This window comes from Artemia sp. Qi Xiang Cuo, chromosome 2, assembly GCF_049724085.1.
Source record: "Artemia sp. Qi Xiang Cuo chromosome 2, ASM4972408v1, whole genome shotgun sequence".
Lineage (NCBI taxonomy): Eukaryota > Metazoa > Arthropoda > Branchiopoda > Anostraca > Artemiidae > Artemia > Artemia sp. Qi Xiang Cuo.
Window position 1 is genome coordinate 70,106,389 of NC_142795.1, and position 17,924 is coordinate 70,124,312.

General features: G+C 34.0%; 2 protein-coding genes across 4 annotated transcripts in view; one reads left to right on the plus strand and one right to left on the minus strand.

Moving 5' to 3' along the window:
* Window positions 1-17,924, plus strand: part of Clk (circadian locomoter output cycles kaput protein Clock) — a 103,226-nt gene that overhangs the window by 70,993 nt on the left and 14,309 nt on the right. The window contains exons 18-21 of one of the 3 annotated variants that reach the window (XR_016143119.1): window positions 1,333-1,497; window positions 5,323-5,421; window positions 9,259-9,500; window positions 12,397-13,285. Coding sequence is in view for 1 of the 3 variants with exons in the window: in XM_089102788.1 (XP_088958914.1) it covers window positions 1,333-1,497; window positions 5,323-5,421; window positions 9,259-9,369 (375 nt within the window). In the remaining 2 variants the exon portion in view is untranslated. Of the gene's footprint in view, window positions 1-1,332; window positions 1,498-5,322; window positions 5,422-9,258; window positions 13,286-17,924 lie in introns of those variants that run through there. The other 2 variants (XR_016143120.1, XM_089102788.1) reach the window with 2 other exon arrangements.
* LOC148955560 (prothrombin-like) overlaps window positions 16,301-17,924 on the minus strand; it is an 89,162-nt gene continuing 87,538 nt past the window's right edge. The window contains exon 10 of the mRNA XM_089102807.1: window positions 16,301-16,917. Within this exon, the coding sequence (XP_088958933.1) occupies window positions 16,753-16,917 (165 nt within the window). The 3' untranslated portion in view covers window positions 16,301-16,752. The remainder of the gene's footprint in view (window positions 16,918-17,924) is intronic.

A 17,924-nucleotide genomic window follows, 5' to 3' on the forward strand; every position in this document is an offset into this window, starting at 1 on the left:
TAAGTAAATATAAAAACAAACATAAATACCAATCATCTGCTCTAAATGGGTACCCGGAGAAACCTGGGGAATGTAAACAGAAGGGGTGTGCGAAAGCACAAAATGGCTGCCTCCTAGCCTCTTACCACTTCGTGGCGGAAGGGCCATGAAAGGGAGATCGGCATCGCCGGTAGGGACTGTAAAACCTTAGCAAGTCCATCGTGGGCCAAACGAAAACCGGTTGACATTTTCGGACCGGACGGGAAGAGCCTATTGTTCTAGTAATTCCCTTAAAGAAAACTTATTATTAAAACAACAGTTAAAGTAATAACAATGCAACGGGAAATACAGATATTAGCTAAGAGTAGGGGAAATCATGGAAACTAAAAGTCAACATTGGATTTAAACTAAAGTCAAGACAAATTAAGGAAGATATATGTTCTGTTTCAGATATTTTATTTTCTTGTAGGTACACTTTTTTGGTAATTCCCCTTTTTTATGAATTTATAATTTCATTTGGTTTGACCCTCATGGGAGGGAAGATCAATGCATTGATCTTGGGGAGGGGAGGGTGGATAAGTAAATTTAGGCCGGATTATTCTTAACTTCTCCGGCACAGGAGGGGGCTTAATAGATAGTCCTAGTCCTCCCCCTACAAAATTCCCGCCAAATCCACCTGGTATGCAGTATATTTACTATTGCCTATCTTTTTTAAGATAGAAACCCGACAAATTATTAGTTTGTAATCATATTGCAGTAAGGAGTTAATAAATTCATTTATTTATTCTTTACGTTAAAATTATGATTCTTAATATTGACAAATATTTCTAATATCTTCAATTCAAGCAAAAGTATTTAAAGAGGAAACAGTTGTCTTTAAAACAGACCAAAGAAACAATACAAAATTTTTATTTTTCAAATTTGCTGCTATCTTTTTTTGTCCTGTTCGAGGAGTTCTTTTTTTTTGTAACACATAAGCTGTTCTTCAAGGAGTTTTAACATATTTCATTCTAGGGATTATTTGTTCTAGGAGCTGCGAGGGAAATACGAGAAAAACAATGTTTTAATGGCCCTATTTTTCATTCTTTTCAGGGGAGGGGGTAGTTTGTCATAACGATTTAATAGGGAATGCCCCGCCCTCTGTGAGCAGGAATACAGGCTATCTAAAAATGGAGCAAATTTTATCCTTTACAGTTTTGAGGTTGAAGAGGGATAAGAAAGGAAAAAGGGGGACTCACTTTAGTCAGAGGACGATGGAAGTGGTTAACGGCTATGAATGGCTGTCAGGGGGTAGCTTTTTTGTCCAAAAATCACGTAATAATATTTAATTAGCTGGGTTGTTTTTATTTTTAGCAACCTTTGGTCATGACAGCAGCACAGAAGCAACTCCATGAGCAGCTGCAACAAAAGCATGCGCAGTTACAAAGACAGCTGTTGCAACAGCAGGAAGAACTCCGAAAAATTTCTGAACAGCTTCTGTTCTCTCAATTTGGAAGTTGGGGTTCTCCCGTTATCAAGGTAAGATTTGAAAATCTATCATTGGTATGTATAGTCATGTTAGCATCGAATCATCACCATTCTGCGACTTTTTATCTGTTTGAGGAGCTAAAAATCATTTCTGGTGAGGTTTTACTTTTACTGAGGTTCAGCTAATTGTACGTAATTTACAGGACCTGTTCGTAATCAAGACGTGGCCAGTATCCAAAATGAAATTTAGGAAAAAACTGAATTCAACAGATTTTAACTTAGGTGAGGGGGTCCAATCAGAAAATTCTCCAGAGAATGATGGTCATTCAGAATTATTTTGAAAACTTAGATAATAAGTAATTGCGGTTTTAAGCCTAAATATCCTAAGTCAGATGTTAGGCATATTGATATGTAGACTATGGAGAGTTCACGGGCATTATAGCACAAATTACAAAAGATCCTGTTTGAAAACTCAAATAAGTATAAAACGGGGGAGGGGGGAATTATAAAACCTCAAAGCAGGCTGGGAGTGTCAATGCAGTAAAAAAAAGCACAGTTTATTTCCATCAAATCTTTTGTATTCAGCAATAAGTCTTGGCAGTAAAAATCTCTTTCGTTTGAGGGAAAAAAATAATAGTAAGAATTAGTATGTAATAGTAAGAGTTACTAAAGTAATAGTCAGAATTAGTAAAAGTAATAGTAAGCATTACTAAGAATTTCTGGCGATGCGCAGAAACCACTTAGTCGAAATCGCTATCAGCAGTTTTGGGTTGGTTCATGGATGGACGTTTCAACTGAGGTGCAATTATCTTATTCGAAGTTTTTAGACACATTTAGGTTGTTTTATAAGTTACGATGATCGTTAATGTTTGGTGGTAAATCTGAGGTTTTTTTTTCTGGTAGTGAATGTGACACCGTAAAAATTATGTTTTAGGGTAAGAATTTTCATTGACCCCCCCCCCCCTCCAACGTAGGTTAGTCCTGGTTATGTCTATGAAAAATTTTGTCTTGGTCCTAAAATTAAAAATTGTGAACGAAAATTCACCTTTCCATGCTTCAACCTGTACATGACCTATGCATTTGAGATAGTTTGACTTGAAAAAATCGATCATTTGAAGACAAGCAAGAGGCCAAGAAATAAGTTCTTTATGAGTTTCGCCATAATTATCCATCATTTGTAAAAACTGTGAATTTGTATTTAATTTTGTAGCCGAGTAAGTTTTTTCTGCTTTCGTTTGTTTTAATGCTAAGTTTTTAATCGCAAATTTTCGTATTTTTCCTTAAAAGCGTTTGAGAAAAAAGAATTACTAAAAATTACATTGTTTAATTCTTTGCATTCTGCTTTTAAGTCTGTTTTTTGTTTCTAATGCTCTCCAGTGTCTGTAATATGGTTCGAAAATTCTAATTACGTTTTTCTCAAAGTCAACTTTTGGGTAGTGGGATAACCTTTTTCTCCACCTAGGACGATACCCTATGTAGGAATTTTTTATTGGCAAATTGTTAAAATTTTGGGATCTCAAGCAGGACATTTAGAAGGGTTTCTTATGGATGTACCTGGGCTATGACGTAAAAAGCGTTCTTTAATTTCTCTTAAAAGGTTGTCTCCATACTTCAGCTACCTGTTGTTTTTTTTCCCCTCGATATCCTCGATATGGAATGAATAGGATAACGACGCAATTCTCTTGGGTAGATTGTCCTTTTTGGAAGTTGTTGGATCCAAAATTATTGAAGAATATGAAGAATATATGTTACTTTGAATGTCCGAAATCTGGTTTATGTTGACATTCACCGGTGAATGTCCGAAATTCCCTTTTCTCTGGTTGGATTCATTTAGCAAGTAAGTAAGTTTATTTGAAACCCGCAATATAAAATAAATGCGGAGTAAAAAAAAAAGAAAAAACAAAATACTATTATCCACAAGGAAATAATAAAGAAAACACGACATAAATAACTTAACAATATCCATAGAATCACTAATCTGGAAAAAAATAAGTGGGGGGGGGGGGTCACTGACACACATCTTCCTTGGAATATTGGTCCTCAGATCCTTAGCGATGTTGTCAAGCAGCGCTAGAGGGTCGATAAGTCCAAAATGAGAAATAATCTTGTGATTTCTGTACCACCTTGGCAAATATAGCAGGAATTTACAATATTTAAAATAGCCTCTCCTTATCTGAAGACGGTCTTTTTTGGGTATTAGAGGCTGCAAACCGGAAAGAAAGAGAATTGTAGGAGCCCAAAAACTATGGTAAAGTTTACATAAGCCTCGGCGGCTGTACCTCCCTCTATTATGTGAGATTTTACCATATGAGAAGCGAATACACTGCAGAGCACTAGCAACCAGAGACGAGCATCTAGTCGAAAGTGTATCAGAAAAAGTAATCCCATGCCATTTCAACTTTGAGACACACTTGAGTAGCATTGTACACACGTGTAAAGAAGGAGCAGGGTTAGAAGTATTAAAACACAGAAACTCGCATTCTGAAGCATTTACAGAAAGCCCAATCATACTCAAAGCATTAATCAGAACATTTGGACTCTTTGTGAGACCTGACCTAGTATGACTAACTAGCAGAACATCATCAACACAGGCAATGTGACTAACAGGAGTATTTTCTAAAAACAGAGTAGGAGACAGCATTCGCAAACAGTCCGCAAGCACAGTTTTAAAAATATATGGAGACAGCACACCACCTTGCCTGACTACCTTCTTTACTGAGATAGGCTCGGATATATCGGACATCCATTTTAACCAAACCAACAAATTGAAATACCAATATTGAAGAAATTTTACTACGGAAGAATTGACTCCTGGTTTAACTAAGCAGTGAAGCGCTTGTGAATGTACAATGTCGTCAAAAGTGCCCGAGATATCAACCGAGCAAAAATAAAGTGGCCTTTTTTTGCAGTTTTGCCGAAACTAGAAACTGACCAAGGATATGATGGGCTTGTGAACAACCAAAACCAGCTCTGAACCCAACTTTATAATCCGAAAAATCACATTTAGTCAGAACTTCAGGCAATACGGCATACTCGAACAGCTTGTTCATGAAGCAAGACACTTTAATTGGTCGATAACTGGAACACTGGTCTGCGTCTTTTCCCCTTTTTAGAACTGATGTTACGATCACCGAAAGAAAACTATCTGGAACTAACGACTGAGCTAAACATATCTGGGATTGGAGCTGAATGTGTGTTAACCATAAAGGACTCTTAATGGTGAAGTGATTGTAACACAGACCATCCATATCAGGAGCACTTGATTTCTTAACATTCTTAAAAGCCCGATAGATATCACCGCTAGAAATTGACAATATATGGACTTGCTGAAGAACTCGAGGAACAATATTATGCAATAAGGAAGAAAACATTGACTGGATAGAATGATTAAATATAGAAAAAACACCAGTAAAATGAGCAACAAAATCACTGATTTTGATAATCGAAACGGTAGCAGGCACAATCAGCTTTTTTTAGTCTTGTGCAAGCTTTGATGGTAAAAGTTAGGTTAGGTTAAATTAGGTTATAAATCTCAGAAATGGGTTAAAAACCCAACCTAACCTGTCATCATCAAACCGTGCATAAAACTGAAAAAGTTTATTGGCAACGCTGACTAAATCCTAGTAGAATTAAAGTACTTATTACATAGTACTATTACATATATACTTATTACATATACCTAGTACTTATTACATATATATATATATATATATATATATATATATATATATATATATATATATATATATATATATATATATATATATATATATATATATATATATAAACTTCGAAAAATGGGGCAAACTTTTTGGATTTTTATCTCTTGAATATCCGTTTGAATTTCATACGTTCTTTTTGTTTTGTTTTTTTAAGATGACTGTACCCTATGATGAAGGGGAGCCGTCGAACAATGCGCAATCCCTGCGATCTGGAACAAATGAAAGAATTGAAAGTGAATCTCGTGAAATTCAAGTAAGTACCTTTCGTTGCTCATGTTGGCCCAAATTCAAAATCTCAGGATTGTGATTTTTGTTATTTACAAAAATCAATTATTTGTCAGAAGACATAGCAAATCTAGGTTATCAGTCCCAGTCAAGGCCATCCCTTTTTCTAATGACCTTAATCTGACAACACGCAGAAGCACATCTTTTTGTTTTCTGAGTAAATTATCGGAGACGAGGAGAACAGAGAGGAAAGGAAAGTAACAGCAAATTTGGGAGGATAATCAGAGCAAAACATAAAACACATAAATAACGCTTATAAGTGTTTAGAAATTTCTTTTTCCATACTCCTCTAAGTGCATTTTGTATTTATAGAGGGTCCAAATAAATTATTATTATTATCATAAAACACAATAACACATAAAACACAATTTTCCTCGTGACAGGTTATGCTGCAATTATATCTTTGTTGCCAGCCATAAAAGGATCAAAACGAGTTTATATGACATAGGAATATGTATTTTTATCTGATTTTTTATGATTTTTATGATTTTATCTGATTTTTTATGTATTTTTTATGATTTTTGCTTCTTTTTCTTCTTTTTTATTACACAATGGGGAATGATGATTATGGAAAGCAAGCAGTTAAAATCGTTAATAGTCATTTTGACCACAATTTATGGTCAGATTGCATAATAATCCAAATGATTATCTCTGAAGTTTTCAAAAATGTATGAATATGTAAAAAATTGAAAATGGTTGACACTGAAGCATATCATTTGGTGTAAGAATATTACCTGTTGGGGGGGGGGGGTCTTTTAGATATGAAAATATTATGCTAGAATTCTTAACCTTTCTGTCGGGAATGTCCTTTTGCCCAACTCTAGGAGGAAGTCCTCACTTCTAATCTTCTTGTTTGTATATACTCTATATAAGGACTTAATCAGTATAAGTCCAATTTGGCTAAATGCATCAAGCAAAAAGCAGAAAAATTGAAAGGGAGGATTTGTTGGTTTATTTGAAGGCGCAAATTAATTGCCGAAAAAAAATCTTGAAATTTGAAGTTTTTGCTTATGTGTGAATGTGGAAATTTTCTGAAGGGTAGTTTAGAGTTGACCTTGTCAAGTTGGCTTTTAAAATAAAGAATTTAGTTTTTGGTAGCCATACACTCTTTTATTTTTTGACATTAATATCTATTATAGGGGAATATCCTTGTTATTTAATGGATTTCCTAGTCATCAAATTCATTTGGTGCTGAAGCCTAAATAAAGTATAGATCTATTGGACTAGGTCAGATTAGCTTATTAAGTGTTCAATTATTGACTATATTATTATTTTACACTCATGTAAGCCTTTGACCTTACTGAAGCACCCAAGAAAAAGAAATGAAAACACGCAACTTCTAGTTTTCTCCGTAATTATTTCAAATTTATATTATTTGTCAAGTCTATGCTGTAAAATATTGAAGAATGTTGACTAAACATGCTACTCTGTAAAGGAAGAGTCGTAAAACAAAATTGTGTGTTTCCGCCATTTCGGCCATAGGCATTCATATGGATTGACAAAAAAGAGAAAGAAGAAGTATACGCTGTACTATACTATATTCACTGTATATCAAGAAAATTTTTAAAACTAAATCGATAGTATTCTTTAGTGTGTTCACTCAAAATGGCCACTTCAGTAATTTTCTTTCTTTTTTTCGTTTTTCCTTAAAAGTGTGTATACGTTATTGAAGCTAAGTCATATTTAAATATGACTATAGTGAAATAAATTCTTTGTTTCCCTTGTCAGGGATAGTTAAGAAACTTCGATTTTTTTTTTCTCAGTCTCACGTTTTTGCTCTTACTGGGCTAAGAATTCGACGTAGACAGATCTTTTTTTTTCCTTCAAAATGTATTTTTTCCCTATTCCGTAGGGAACATTTACGCCAACATGGTAGACTCCAGGGTTATCCCTAAATTAAGTGATCCGGGTTGCAGCAGTAGCTAGCAACCTATTAAGAAAGGATCACGTCCAATACTAAGAAATGTAATAGCCAATAACTCCTAAAAATAGCGTAATGTCATAACCAGAAGCACACTATGAGAACCGCCCTGTCCGAAACCATTATATAGAAAACTTGTCGTCCCTTGGCTTGAATAATGAGGAAAATCTATTGGCTTGAAAAATAAGATAAGTTGCTTGAACTACGATATTCTGCATTTACGTCATCTTTTTGTTTTATTTTTTTCTTTTCAACAGATAGCGGGGCACTGGAACATCATCGAGTGCTGTTTAATGGCTCATTTTAAAGGAAATTGCCACATCTAGGGCCTTTTGTACTTAATTTTTTTTTAATATAATCAATTTTTTACGAAAAACGGCATTTTCTATAACACTGTAGTAGCTTATGCTATTATTATAACATCAGGAATCTGTCACATATACGTGCTTTTGTAACTAACAAAAGAAAATATTTAAAAGAAAATCAATGTTTTTACAAAGAACTGCATATATGTAAGGAGTGACTCGACTAAATTGTAACGAAATTTTAAAAAATGAAATTTTTACATCAATATACAGCAAAATTATTGGCTTATTTTGCTGATTCCAGATATATAAGATTCATCAAGTTTAATGTTATTACATAAATGATCGATGTAGTTCTGTATAAATGGGGACTATGTAAGATTCATCGGATTTTATTACATTCTAAGATCCTTAGCACTGCAAGTAAATGATAAAGTTCCATAAATATAAATACCAATGCAACTTAAGAGATGTACGCCTAATGATTCCCATCTCAGTTGGTATTTCTGGAATCCAAGGATAATGATTTCTGGAACATGAAAAAATAGTAAAATTTGACTTGCCTATAGTCAAACCAAGAGGATTTACGTGTAGCCTTGGACATATCTTACTGTTTGCTGTGCTAATCGAGGAGTTGAGGAGTTGTCCAGTTAGGGCAAAACACTTCAAGGTTGTATCGTCAGCAAATAAAAGTGTAGTGGATTCAGTCAAAGAATTGCAGGGTCAACAGCGTCCTTAGTGCTGCAGAGAGCATCAATAGCAGTTGATTGGTCATTAGTAAAAATTCGAAAGAAAGTAGGACCCAAAAGAGTACCTTGGGGGACTCCACAACTAACAAAATTTTTACTTGAAGAATTTGAATGGAGATACTCTGGGTAGCACCTCTTAGTCCGTAAAATTCACATTTTCGTGATAATATCCGGAGATCTATTGTTTCAAATGCCTTAATCAGTACCAAAAGCAAACTAGCTACCCTAAGGTACAAATCTGATTCTTTGATTATGTTATGTGGAAATTTAGCCAACCATGTTTATCTTAAAAAATTAGAAAAAAAAGACTTCCATGTACAGTTTTTGGTAGTAGCGAGTGTCACATTTAGGAAAGAGACGTGTGCAAAACATTAGCAAAAAAATAAGTTCTATGTTAAAAAAACAGCTATGATCATTGTCAAGGTTACCGATCAACAATTTTAAAAGATATTCTTGTTACCATTCTTAAACGCAAGAGTTATTTGAAGTAATTTTTTTACAATGCAGAAATTTTTCTGTCTAAAACGTGCGGTAATAAGAGAAGTAAAAACAACCAAAACGTGAGGAAACTGAGTTTTTAGCACAAAATGATTAGCTGAATCACTACCGGCCGGTGTACTTTTTATCTCAAACGCCATTTTATGTACTTCATCATTAGTGGTGGGTTTCATTTATAGTGAAATATCAATTTGATTCACGATTAATGTCTTTAAAGAAGGACCATCATCAGAATTATTGAATTCCATAAGTACAATGGCACCAAATTCTTAGATTTTGGGGTTGTTAGAATTCTTGCAATTGTTAATTGATTTGCTTTATATTTTTTTCAGAATATGTTTAATCTAAGACAAGAGTCTGATACAGACAATCTCCATTATTCTCAGCGTGATGTCCATATGGTCACTCGAGATTTCCCAAATGAAAGTAGTTCACAACGATGAAGTCTTTTCAAAACTGAAGCCGTCATAGTTGCCTGTAGGAAAACATACTTAAAATTGAATCACGTCGTCTTACCCTTTTATTTTGAAGTTGAAGTTTAAATGTGCCGGTGACTGTTTACATTCCATGGAATGTTAGTTCATTTTGTCTTTCCTTTTATAATTCTCAGGAGTTTCCCTAAATTAGTTTAAATCATTATGTACTAACGCTACACTACGACTATTACCCGTGGCAGTACCAACCTGCTTTATACCATGACATTTGCAGTCACTCCCTATCCATCCCACCTTTTTATAGTTTCTCCTATTGCTACCTCCTAATAAATCCCCAAAGAGTTATTTTTTTGCATTCATAGCATAATTTAGGATTTCATGCTTTTGTCCCTTTTAGGCTGCTTATTAAAACTATTCTAAGGGATTTAATTTTTGTGTATTCTGAGGACATGGTCGAGTACTCTGTGTCGTTTGTTTCTAAAGTCGAGATTAAGTGGGCTCGAACCTCTTCTTTCGTAAATTTTATCTATAATCTACTATTTCTAATTACTTTTTGGAGCGCGTAGTAGTTGAAGGCTTTGTTTGCAATAGTCAATCCTCACTATCTTTTGCAAAAGCTCTAATTCATTTAAATAAGTGCAATTTAACCCTATCGTCTGTTGTCTCGCTGAGTAGGCGTACGCCATATCCTTTCAGTAATGATTTATTTGAAGCCTTACGCCGCTTGCGTATTGCTTAACATCTTCCAGTGAAAACTGTTCCTTTTTCTTTGGATTGATTTTTCTTTGCCCCGGTTGGTTAACTAGTAAGCTAGTCAAAGCCAGTCTGGACTCTAACAAGGAGATGTCCAATTTATCTAATTTTCTTGTGGATGCTATTTTAGGAGAATTTAGATCATAGGCCAAACCATTGACACCATAAGATGTTTCTTTTAATGAATAAATTTTGCTTTCAAATATACGACCATCGGGGTTTCAGGGGCTGTCCTCTTTGATTCGTAATTTTGAAGACAACAAATATAAATCAATTAGGAAAACTTTTTAAGAGCTCTTACACATTAAACTCTGTGCTACTGCTCTCTCTCTGTGCCTAAACAAACAGTAATGGAATCAATATTTCTGCTATTTAATTGTGTAACAAAACGTACAAGTATTCTAAAATTTCATCTTTTAAGTTATTTCCTATATGCTTGATACAGTTTAATAGTTGGTTGGTCTTAAGTGAGCTGCAGAAGTGATGTCCATGGCGTTTTGCAAAAAAGGGCCGAAGTCCACTTTTCCTAATTTTACAGGAGAGCAAAATTAAAATAGAATGCACAGTAAAAACTCTTTCCCACAAATCATAATTTAAAAAACTCTAAACTTTAAAGACTGATTTCTAGTTAACTTTCCGATCGGAATTCGCTAGAAATGTCCAAATTGCTGAATTGTTTTTTACTTAGAAGATATGGGACCTACGCTCTCTTTTACGCCCTTTTAGAACAATTTATAACTTGGTCAGGATTGAAAATAAGCCCATTTCTGAATATACCAATCGATAGATATCTTTGAGCTCTTTCGAAACATATGCTTAACTCATTTTTGGAAAAAGTAGACTCGGGCCCTTTTTGCAAAACGCCATGGATGTGTTTGCAATATTCTGAACAAAACACTTAGCCATATTTACATACAAAAATACTTACTCATAAAAAGCACTATATATTGATCAACCATTGAAACAGATTTTCAAATGAAACTCAAATAAAAGAATAATTAAATGTTTTTATTGGTCCTAGACCATTAAATGCATATAACCCAGTTTAGTAAAAGAAGCGATATACTTTTAGCTGCATTAGGAGATAACATTTTCAATAGTCAAAACTTAATTTCCTTTTCTGATCACCAGATATTAATCCAACATTTGTAGGGCTTGGCTTTCTGTCAAAAATGTGGCCTCACCAAAACCTGCTATTTGAAGATCTGTAACCTGTTACAGAACTTTGCCTAATTAACTGTCAAACTGGGCTTTCCTTTTGTTTTCCTTTTATTTTCCTTCCCTTATTATTTCCTTTATTTTCCTTTCATTTTGTTTAAAAATTCTATGTAAGTCCTAAATTTTGGGGAAAATGTGCAAATTCATTGAAAGTATACTCTGTAAAAGATAGTTATAAAATTTGTTGTTATCTTTTATTCTTGTAGCACACCCTTGCAAGCGACGCTTTTGGTATGCTACCGCTTAATTTTGTTTGTAGCGTTTAAAAATAAATTATTACTAATACTAGAATATTTCTAAATAAACACCGGCTTGTGTTGGAATTCAACTCGGATCCAGTACAATATTTGTAAGGAACTGGCCACAAGGATATGAATTATGATTTAAAACATAAACCATTAAACATAACATGAAACATAAACATAAAAAAGACATAAAAAAAAAACATAAACCAACTTCAGAAAATTGATTTGAAACCGAAAAATAATTTCAAATGCATAGAATTTGCATAGAAGTTCATACAATTGCATGGAATTTGAACGCATAATAGTTTAAGTAGTGGTATCTGATGAGGTTTAACTTCTTTTTTTTTTTGCAAGCAATGTGAAGAATGATCACGAAATACCATTTTAAAAATCACTACCCGGGTTTATTATAGATGTGATCTTGGTTAATTTTTAATGCAAGGGTATTTGAATAAATTCGCAAGGAGATAGACGTCTAGACGCTTTTGAGACTTCCATATCGATAGCGGGTCCGATAAATGTTGTAGATTTATCTACTCAAAAAAAAAAAAAAAAAATCGACATTTTTCCTTATTTTTTCGGGGATTTTTGGACGATCACCAGGCCCTAAATATATGTCTTTTGTTGGCTATTGTTTTGCTGAGTAGACTGGAAGTGACGTTTTTCCTATAATAATATGTTTGAAATATCATTTATTTCGCCTACTTCTAAGAATACTCTTAGCCAATTCTTATCATAGAAATACTGCTTATTTTATTCATATTCCTCTGTAGATCTACCTCAGCACAATATTTTGTATTATATCCTCGTTTTTTTTTAGGTTTTGTTTCCTTCATTTTGTCTTCTTTTTCTGGCTGAGGAAATGCATATATATATCGTTGGTGATCCTCTTTCTGTATTTTCATTGCAGGTGTCTCTGAGAGATGATAGTACCCATTTGCGAATAGTCTCAATCCTCCTATAATTTTTTTCCAGTAATTAACCCCTAATTCCCTAGATTTCAAATTCTTATTAGCATTTCTTTAGTACTTATCTACGTATCGCTTCAGGTTCCTATAACTAGTACTTTCACCACAGTGGCGTAATTTTTTTAAAATACTGGGGGGGGGGGCAAGGTTGGAGCCACTTTTCCCAAATCAAATGAAAATGACAGTTAAAACTAAAAAAATAAGCCATTTGGTATCATAAAGGTAATTTTTAATGCTATAAATGTACTTTATAGTACTATAAAGGTAAATATGTACTGCAAAAAACTGATCTGTTCCTGTTGATGCTTGAATTATGCAAGTTTATCTTAGTTTTAACAAGATTCTTGAAAAAACTAACTTTCAGCTGGGGGGACAAACTTGGAGCGGGGGGAGGCAAGCCGAGGTCTGAGAGGGACAGTTGCCCTCCCTCCTACCCCATTGCAAATTACGCCCCTTTCACCACTCTGTTAAGGCCTTCCATAGTTTCTCTTAATACACCTGAGTCATCATTGTAGTCTGAATTAGTTAATGTCCAATCTTTCCAGTTTTACTCTTGTTTTCTTGCAGTATCTTCTACAACACATAATACTCTGTCGGTTAATTTAGATTGTATCTTGTATTATGATTTTATTTTTAAAGAAATAAAAGGATATTTTGTTATACATATTTGCCAATATAATCTATATGTATTTTATAACATAACCAGAGACGATTGAGGCACGTATAGTGTTTTTAGATGCCATATTGTCAATTTTTATTCATATTATATCTTGCATAATTTTATATGATCGTGATTCAATATAAAGTTGTGTTGGAATTATGGTATTTAGATTTTGTATCTTAGATGCAAATACTCTAAAGACCTCATCCTCATGTGGAAGGTGATTAGATGGTTTTTACAGAAGCAGTCTAAAAAGTGCATCTTGGTTTCTAGAATATCATGTTTTTATTCATGGAAGGCTTTCTTAAAACAAGGTGGAGGGAGGAGAAAACAGTCTTGGCAGAAAATGTTTTCATGAATCGTAAATTGAAGCGTTAGTGGCGTCATTTTTGTGGAGGGGGCAGAAGTAAATCCCCCCTCCTCTTTGGATTCAGAAAAATATCTTTTTGATATTTTCGTTGGATAAACCTGAAAAAATTGGACAGACTTTGAAAATACATTTTGCACCCCCCGCAATATTTCCTGAATTGGCGCCACTGTAAAGCAGTCTAAAAAGCTTTTTGAAATAAACTGTTAATGTTAAAAAATTAGCAAAAAAAAACTATATTCTTCCAAAGCAATAAACTGAAGAAGATTCGGTAATTTTCTGAAGGTTTTTATCACATATTCTAAATTATTTTTTATTAGGTGGGTATTTATGCATAAAATAGTAAACAACAAAACACGTGCATCATACCCGCAAGGCTCTGTTTTATAATTGAAACTGACTGTCATTTTATAAAAGAAGCAGAGAATGCTAGAATCATTTTTAAATCTAGTAAAAAATAAATGGGAAATTATGCGTAAGAAAATGTATAACTAAAAAAAAACACTACAAATAGAGTAATCTAGTGAAGATGAAAAAGTTCACTGATGGTTTGCTGTATTTCGCTAGGAAATTCGATTTTATGATTTGACTTTATTGTTTTTTCAAAAAAATTGTGGAAATGCAAATATAGCCTATTATGGTCAGAAACTTTTATTTACGTTCGACTATCACTCAAAATGTAAAACTATGATTAAGCAAATCACGCTCTTAATCAAACAGTTCGTGGTAACGAACTGTAAGTAAGGAGCGACCCGGTTCAATAGTAACCGAAACTCTAAAAAACGGAATTTTGAGTACCAATAGATATATCAAAAGAATCTGATTTTATGCTGATTTCAAATATATAAGTTTTATTAAGTTTAGTCTTCCCCATTAAAGGTTACGAACCTGAGAAAATTTGCCTTATTTTCGAAAAAAGGGGGAAACATCCCCTAAAAATCATAGAATCTTATGAAAATCACGCTATTAGATTTAGTGTATCAGAGAACCCTATTGTAGAGGTTTCAAGCTCCTATTAGCAAAATGTGGAATTTTGTATTTTTTTGCTAGAAGAAAGATCACGGATGCGTTTTTTTTAAGGGGGTGATCGTATCGACCCAGTAGTCCTAGAATATTGGGAGAGGGCTCATTCGAACGGAAATTAAAAGATCTAGTGCCCTTTTTAAGTGACCAAAAAATTTGGAGGCCTTTTTTCCCAAAATTGTCCGATCAAAATTTTGAGATAGCCATTTCTTTTGCATAGTTGAGAGGTCGAACAACTATGCCAATGGAGATATCATGACCCACCCCCCACAGCCCCTGGGGGAAGGTCTAAGTTACAAAATTTGTCCATTGTTTACCTATAGTATTTGTTATTGGGACGTACGCATACAATTTTTCCGGTGGGGGGGATTTTCTGCTGCTCGGATTTTCTATGGGGAGGGAAGTTTCCAGGTAGTGAATTTTTCAGGGGAAATTTTACACAGGGGAATTTGCCAGAATTCCTATACAAAATTCGGCTTATGTCTTGCTTTCTCTTTGCTGACTCAATTTTATAGGTGGGGCTGTTAAGGGTAATTGTCTGGGTTAAATTTTCACCACGCTTGAATTGTCTTGAGAATAAATCCGTGGAGGTGTAGCCAGATTTCCTGGCATTATTTAAAAAACGATCAGAAATTAAATAAAAAACAAGTTTTTTTTACAGCTGAAAATAAGGAGCGGCATTAAAACTTAAAACGAACAGAAATTATTACGTATATGAGGGGGGTTGGTCTTCTTCAACACCTTGCTCTTGGGGTAAAGTTCGAATTATGTCCCAATTCTTTAAGAACGACCCCTGAAACACTATGTTCTTTTAATTAGAACAAGAAGCTTTTTTAAAAGTACTAGAAATCTTTAGCGTAAAGAGTGAGGTGCTGAGGAAGAGCAACCCCCCTCATACGTAATAATTTATGTTCGCTTTAAGTTTTAACGTTTCTCCTTACTTTCAGTTGAAAAAACTTTTTTATCTAATAAACCTCAGAGAAGTAAATGTCGCTTTCGATAGACTGAAATAGCCGATATTAATGGACATATATCTCCTACTTTTTCGTATTTCCAAAGCACTTAACACTCTGACACTGTTTCTGGAATTATTTTTCGAGGTTAGTTCAAGCAGTTTTGACTCTTAAAGGGCACCGGAAGTTTCAATTTCCATTCGAAGGAGCCCCCTTTTATCTTTATACTAAGCTAATTCTATACGAAGTGGCCAGGGGAAATATAATACATATAGGCAACATCATTATATTCAAAGAATTCACATAGGCCACAGAGCCCCAGTAGGGTACTTGAAACGGGTTAATATACATATAGATCCTCACTTCTTTTTTCGTTGACCGCCTACCCAAAATGAAAGCTCTTGAATTACTTCTACTCCACGTGTGCATGGGTATCTTCTGCGTATATGAATAATCAGCATTGACAATTTTTGTGAATAGATTGGAATATGTAACTGAGATTTTACCGCGATTTTTTGCGATTTTACTGCAGTCTAACCGATTTCATGAACATCTCAATGCGCTCTCCTCATGATCTGGTCGGTGAATCTGCCTCAGTAAAATAGTCATTAAAAATGACCACAGTGAGTAAAATCAATTGGCTCCTCCCAAAAGTTTTGGCTAGTGATACACTTATGTGTTAATAATATGTAACATTTACTCCCATACATAGAGCGATAATAAGAAAGATTATAGACGTCAAATGATAAATAATCTGTAAAAATCATACGGTGGCGCAATCGTTGGAAAATACAAATGCAGCTATATCATGTTAATTTATATCATTATTTTACGTTACTTGAAAAGAACGATATAATATGAGCCAAAAGCCGTATAATAGTTCAGAAACATTTGCTACAATCCTAAAATTACTTGGAAATACAGTGTGGTACCACTGTGTTCTGATGCTGAAGCTAAATTTATGATGATTGGTCATTTATTTTTCCTCAAGTTTGTTACAAACAGTTTTTGTGAAAGAAATTAAAAATAAAAAATAGTATAGCCCCTTTATCTAATAAGGCTTTGAATTTCTCAGTTTCTGATAAAACTTTAGAAGTGTTCCTATTGTTTATAATAGAACGCATAGAAATGACTGTATCTAATATACGCTTTTTAAATTTATAACTTACAAAATAATTTGATTGTCATGATAGTCCTATAGCTGTCATATATGGGCCAAGACTAATGTCATCCATTCAAGGAAAACTGAAACTCGGGTGTAAACGCCCGGTAGAAAGGAGGAGCCACAGGTATCACCGAAACTTGTGATGCCAACCAATTCGTATGATCCGGAGCGAGTGGAGGCAATGAGTGGTCCACCGCTGTCGCCCTGAAAGATGATGGAATGAATTTATTGATCTAAATATATTTAAGGCTATAGATTGGTTTTGGGTTGTATAAATCGAAATAGCATAATTTTAGCTTTTCATGCTTTAATTCTATAAAGTTTGAAGAAGCTAAAAAAGGACAAAAAAACAACATATCAGTGTACTTCCTCATTCCACTGAAGAGTCGCTTGATATACAAAGAGCCTCTGATAAAACATTTCCAGATTCTGGATAGGACAAGGGGATGGTTTTCTCCTGATATGATTCTATTTCTTCTGGCAGTGGCGTCGTTGAGGGGGGGGGGCATTTGCCCCCTCCAATAATTTGGAGACGAAAGCTATTAAGTAACTTTAAAACTGCTGCCCGTTTTAAGTTTCGCTTTCGTTCTTTACTTAGAGCAGATGATTTTTTTTATCCATATTCGTTTTTAATATAAAAAAAGGCGAAAAACGGGGTCCATTACACCTCCTAATATGTTTGACATCATTATTTATACAAATATATTGCTGTTAATACCTTATCATCAAATAAATAGGTGAGCATATCTAATGGTAAAATTGCGAAAATATTCTATACTTTCTGTTTCACCACGTTTGCTCAGGTCAAATTGTTTCCCCTGATAAATAAGGGTTTATTACTTCTTTAAATCTATCCGTTCAATATAAGATTTTCTTGTCTTGAAACTTACGAAAGTGGATATGAATACACCCTCTACGTCTGCAAATAAGACAGACATGGAATAATTGAAAAACAAAAATCATTTGAAATGGGAAATTATTTTTCATTGAAAAACATGAAAATAAATCATCGAAAAAGAAATTAAGTCTTAGTACTTTTTGTAATAATATTCGTACTGTAGCTGGATAGGTCAAATTGGTTGTAGTTTAGTCATAAAAGTTAGTAGGGGGAGAGATCAGCTCCAGGAATCATTTAATTGTATTTAAATGAAAACTCCAATATAGCTCCAAATTTTCTTAATTCTAACTAAAACGACTAGTGAGCGCTGATA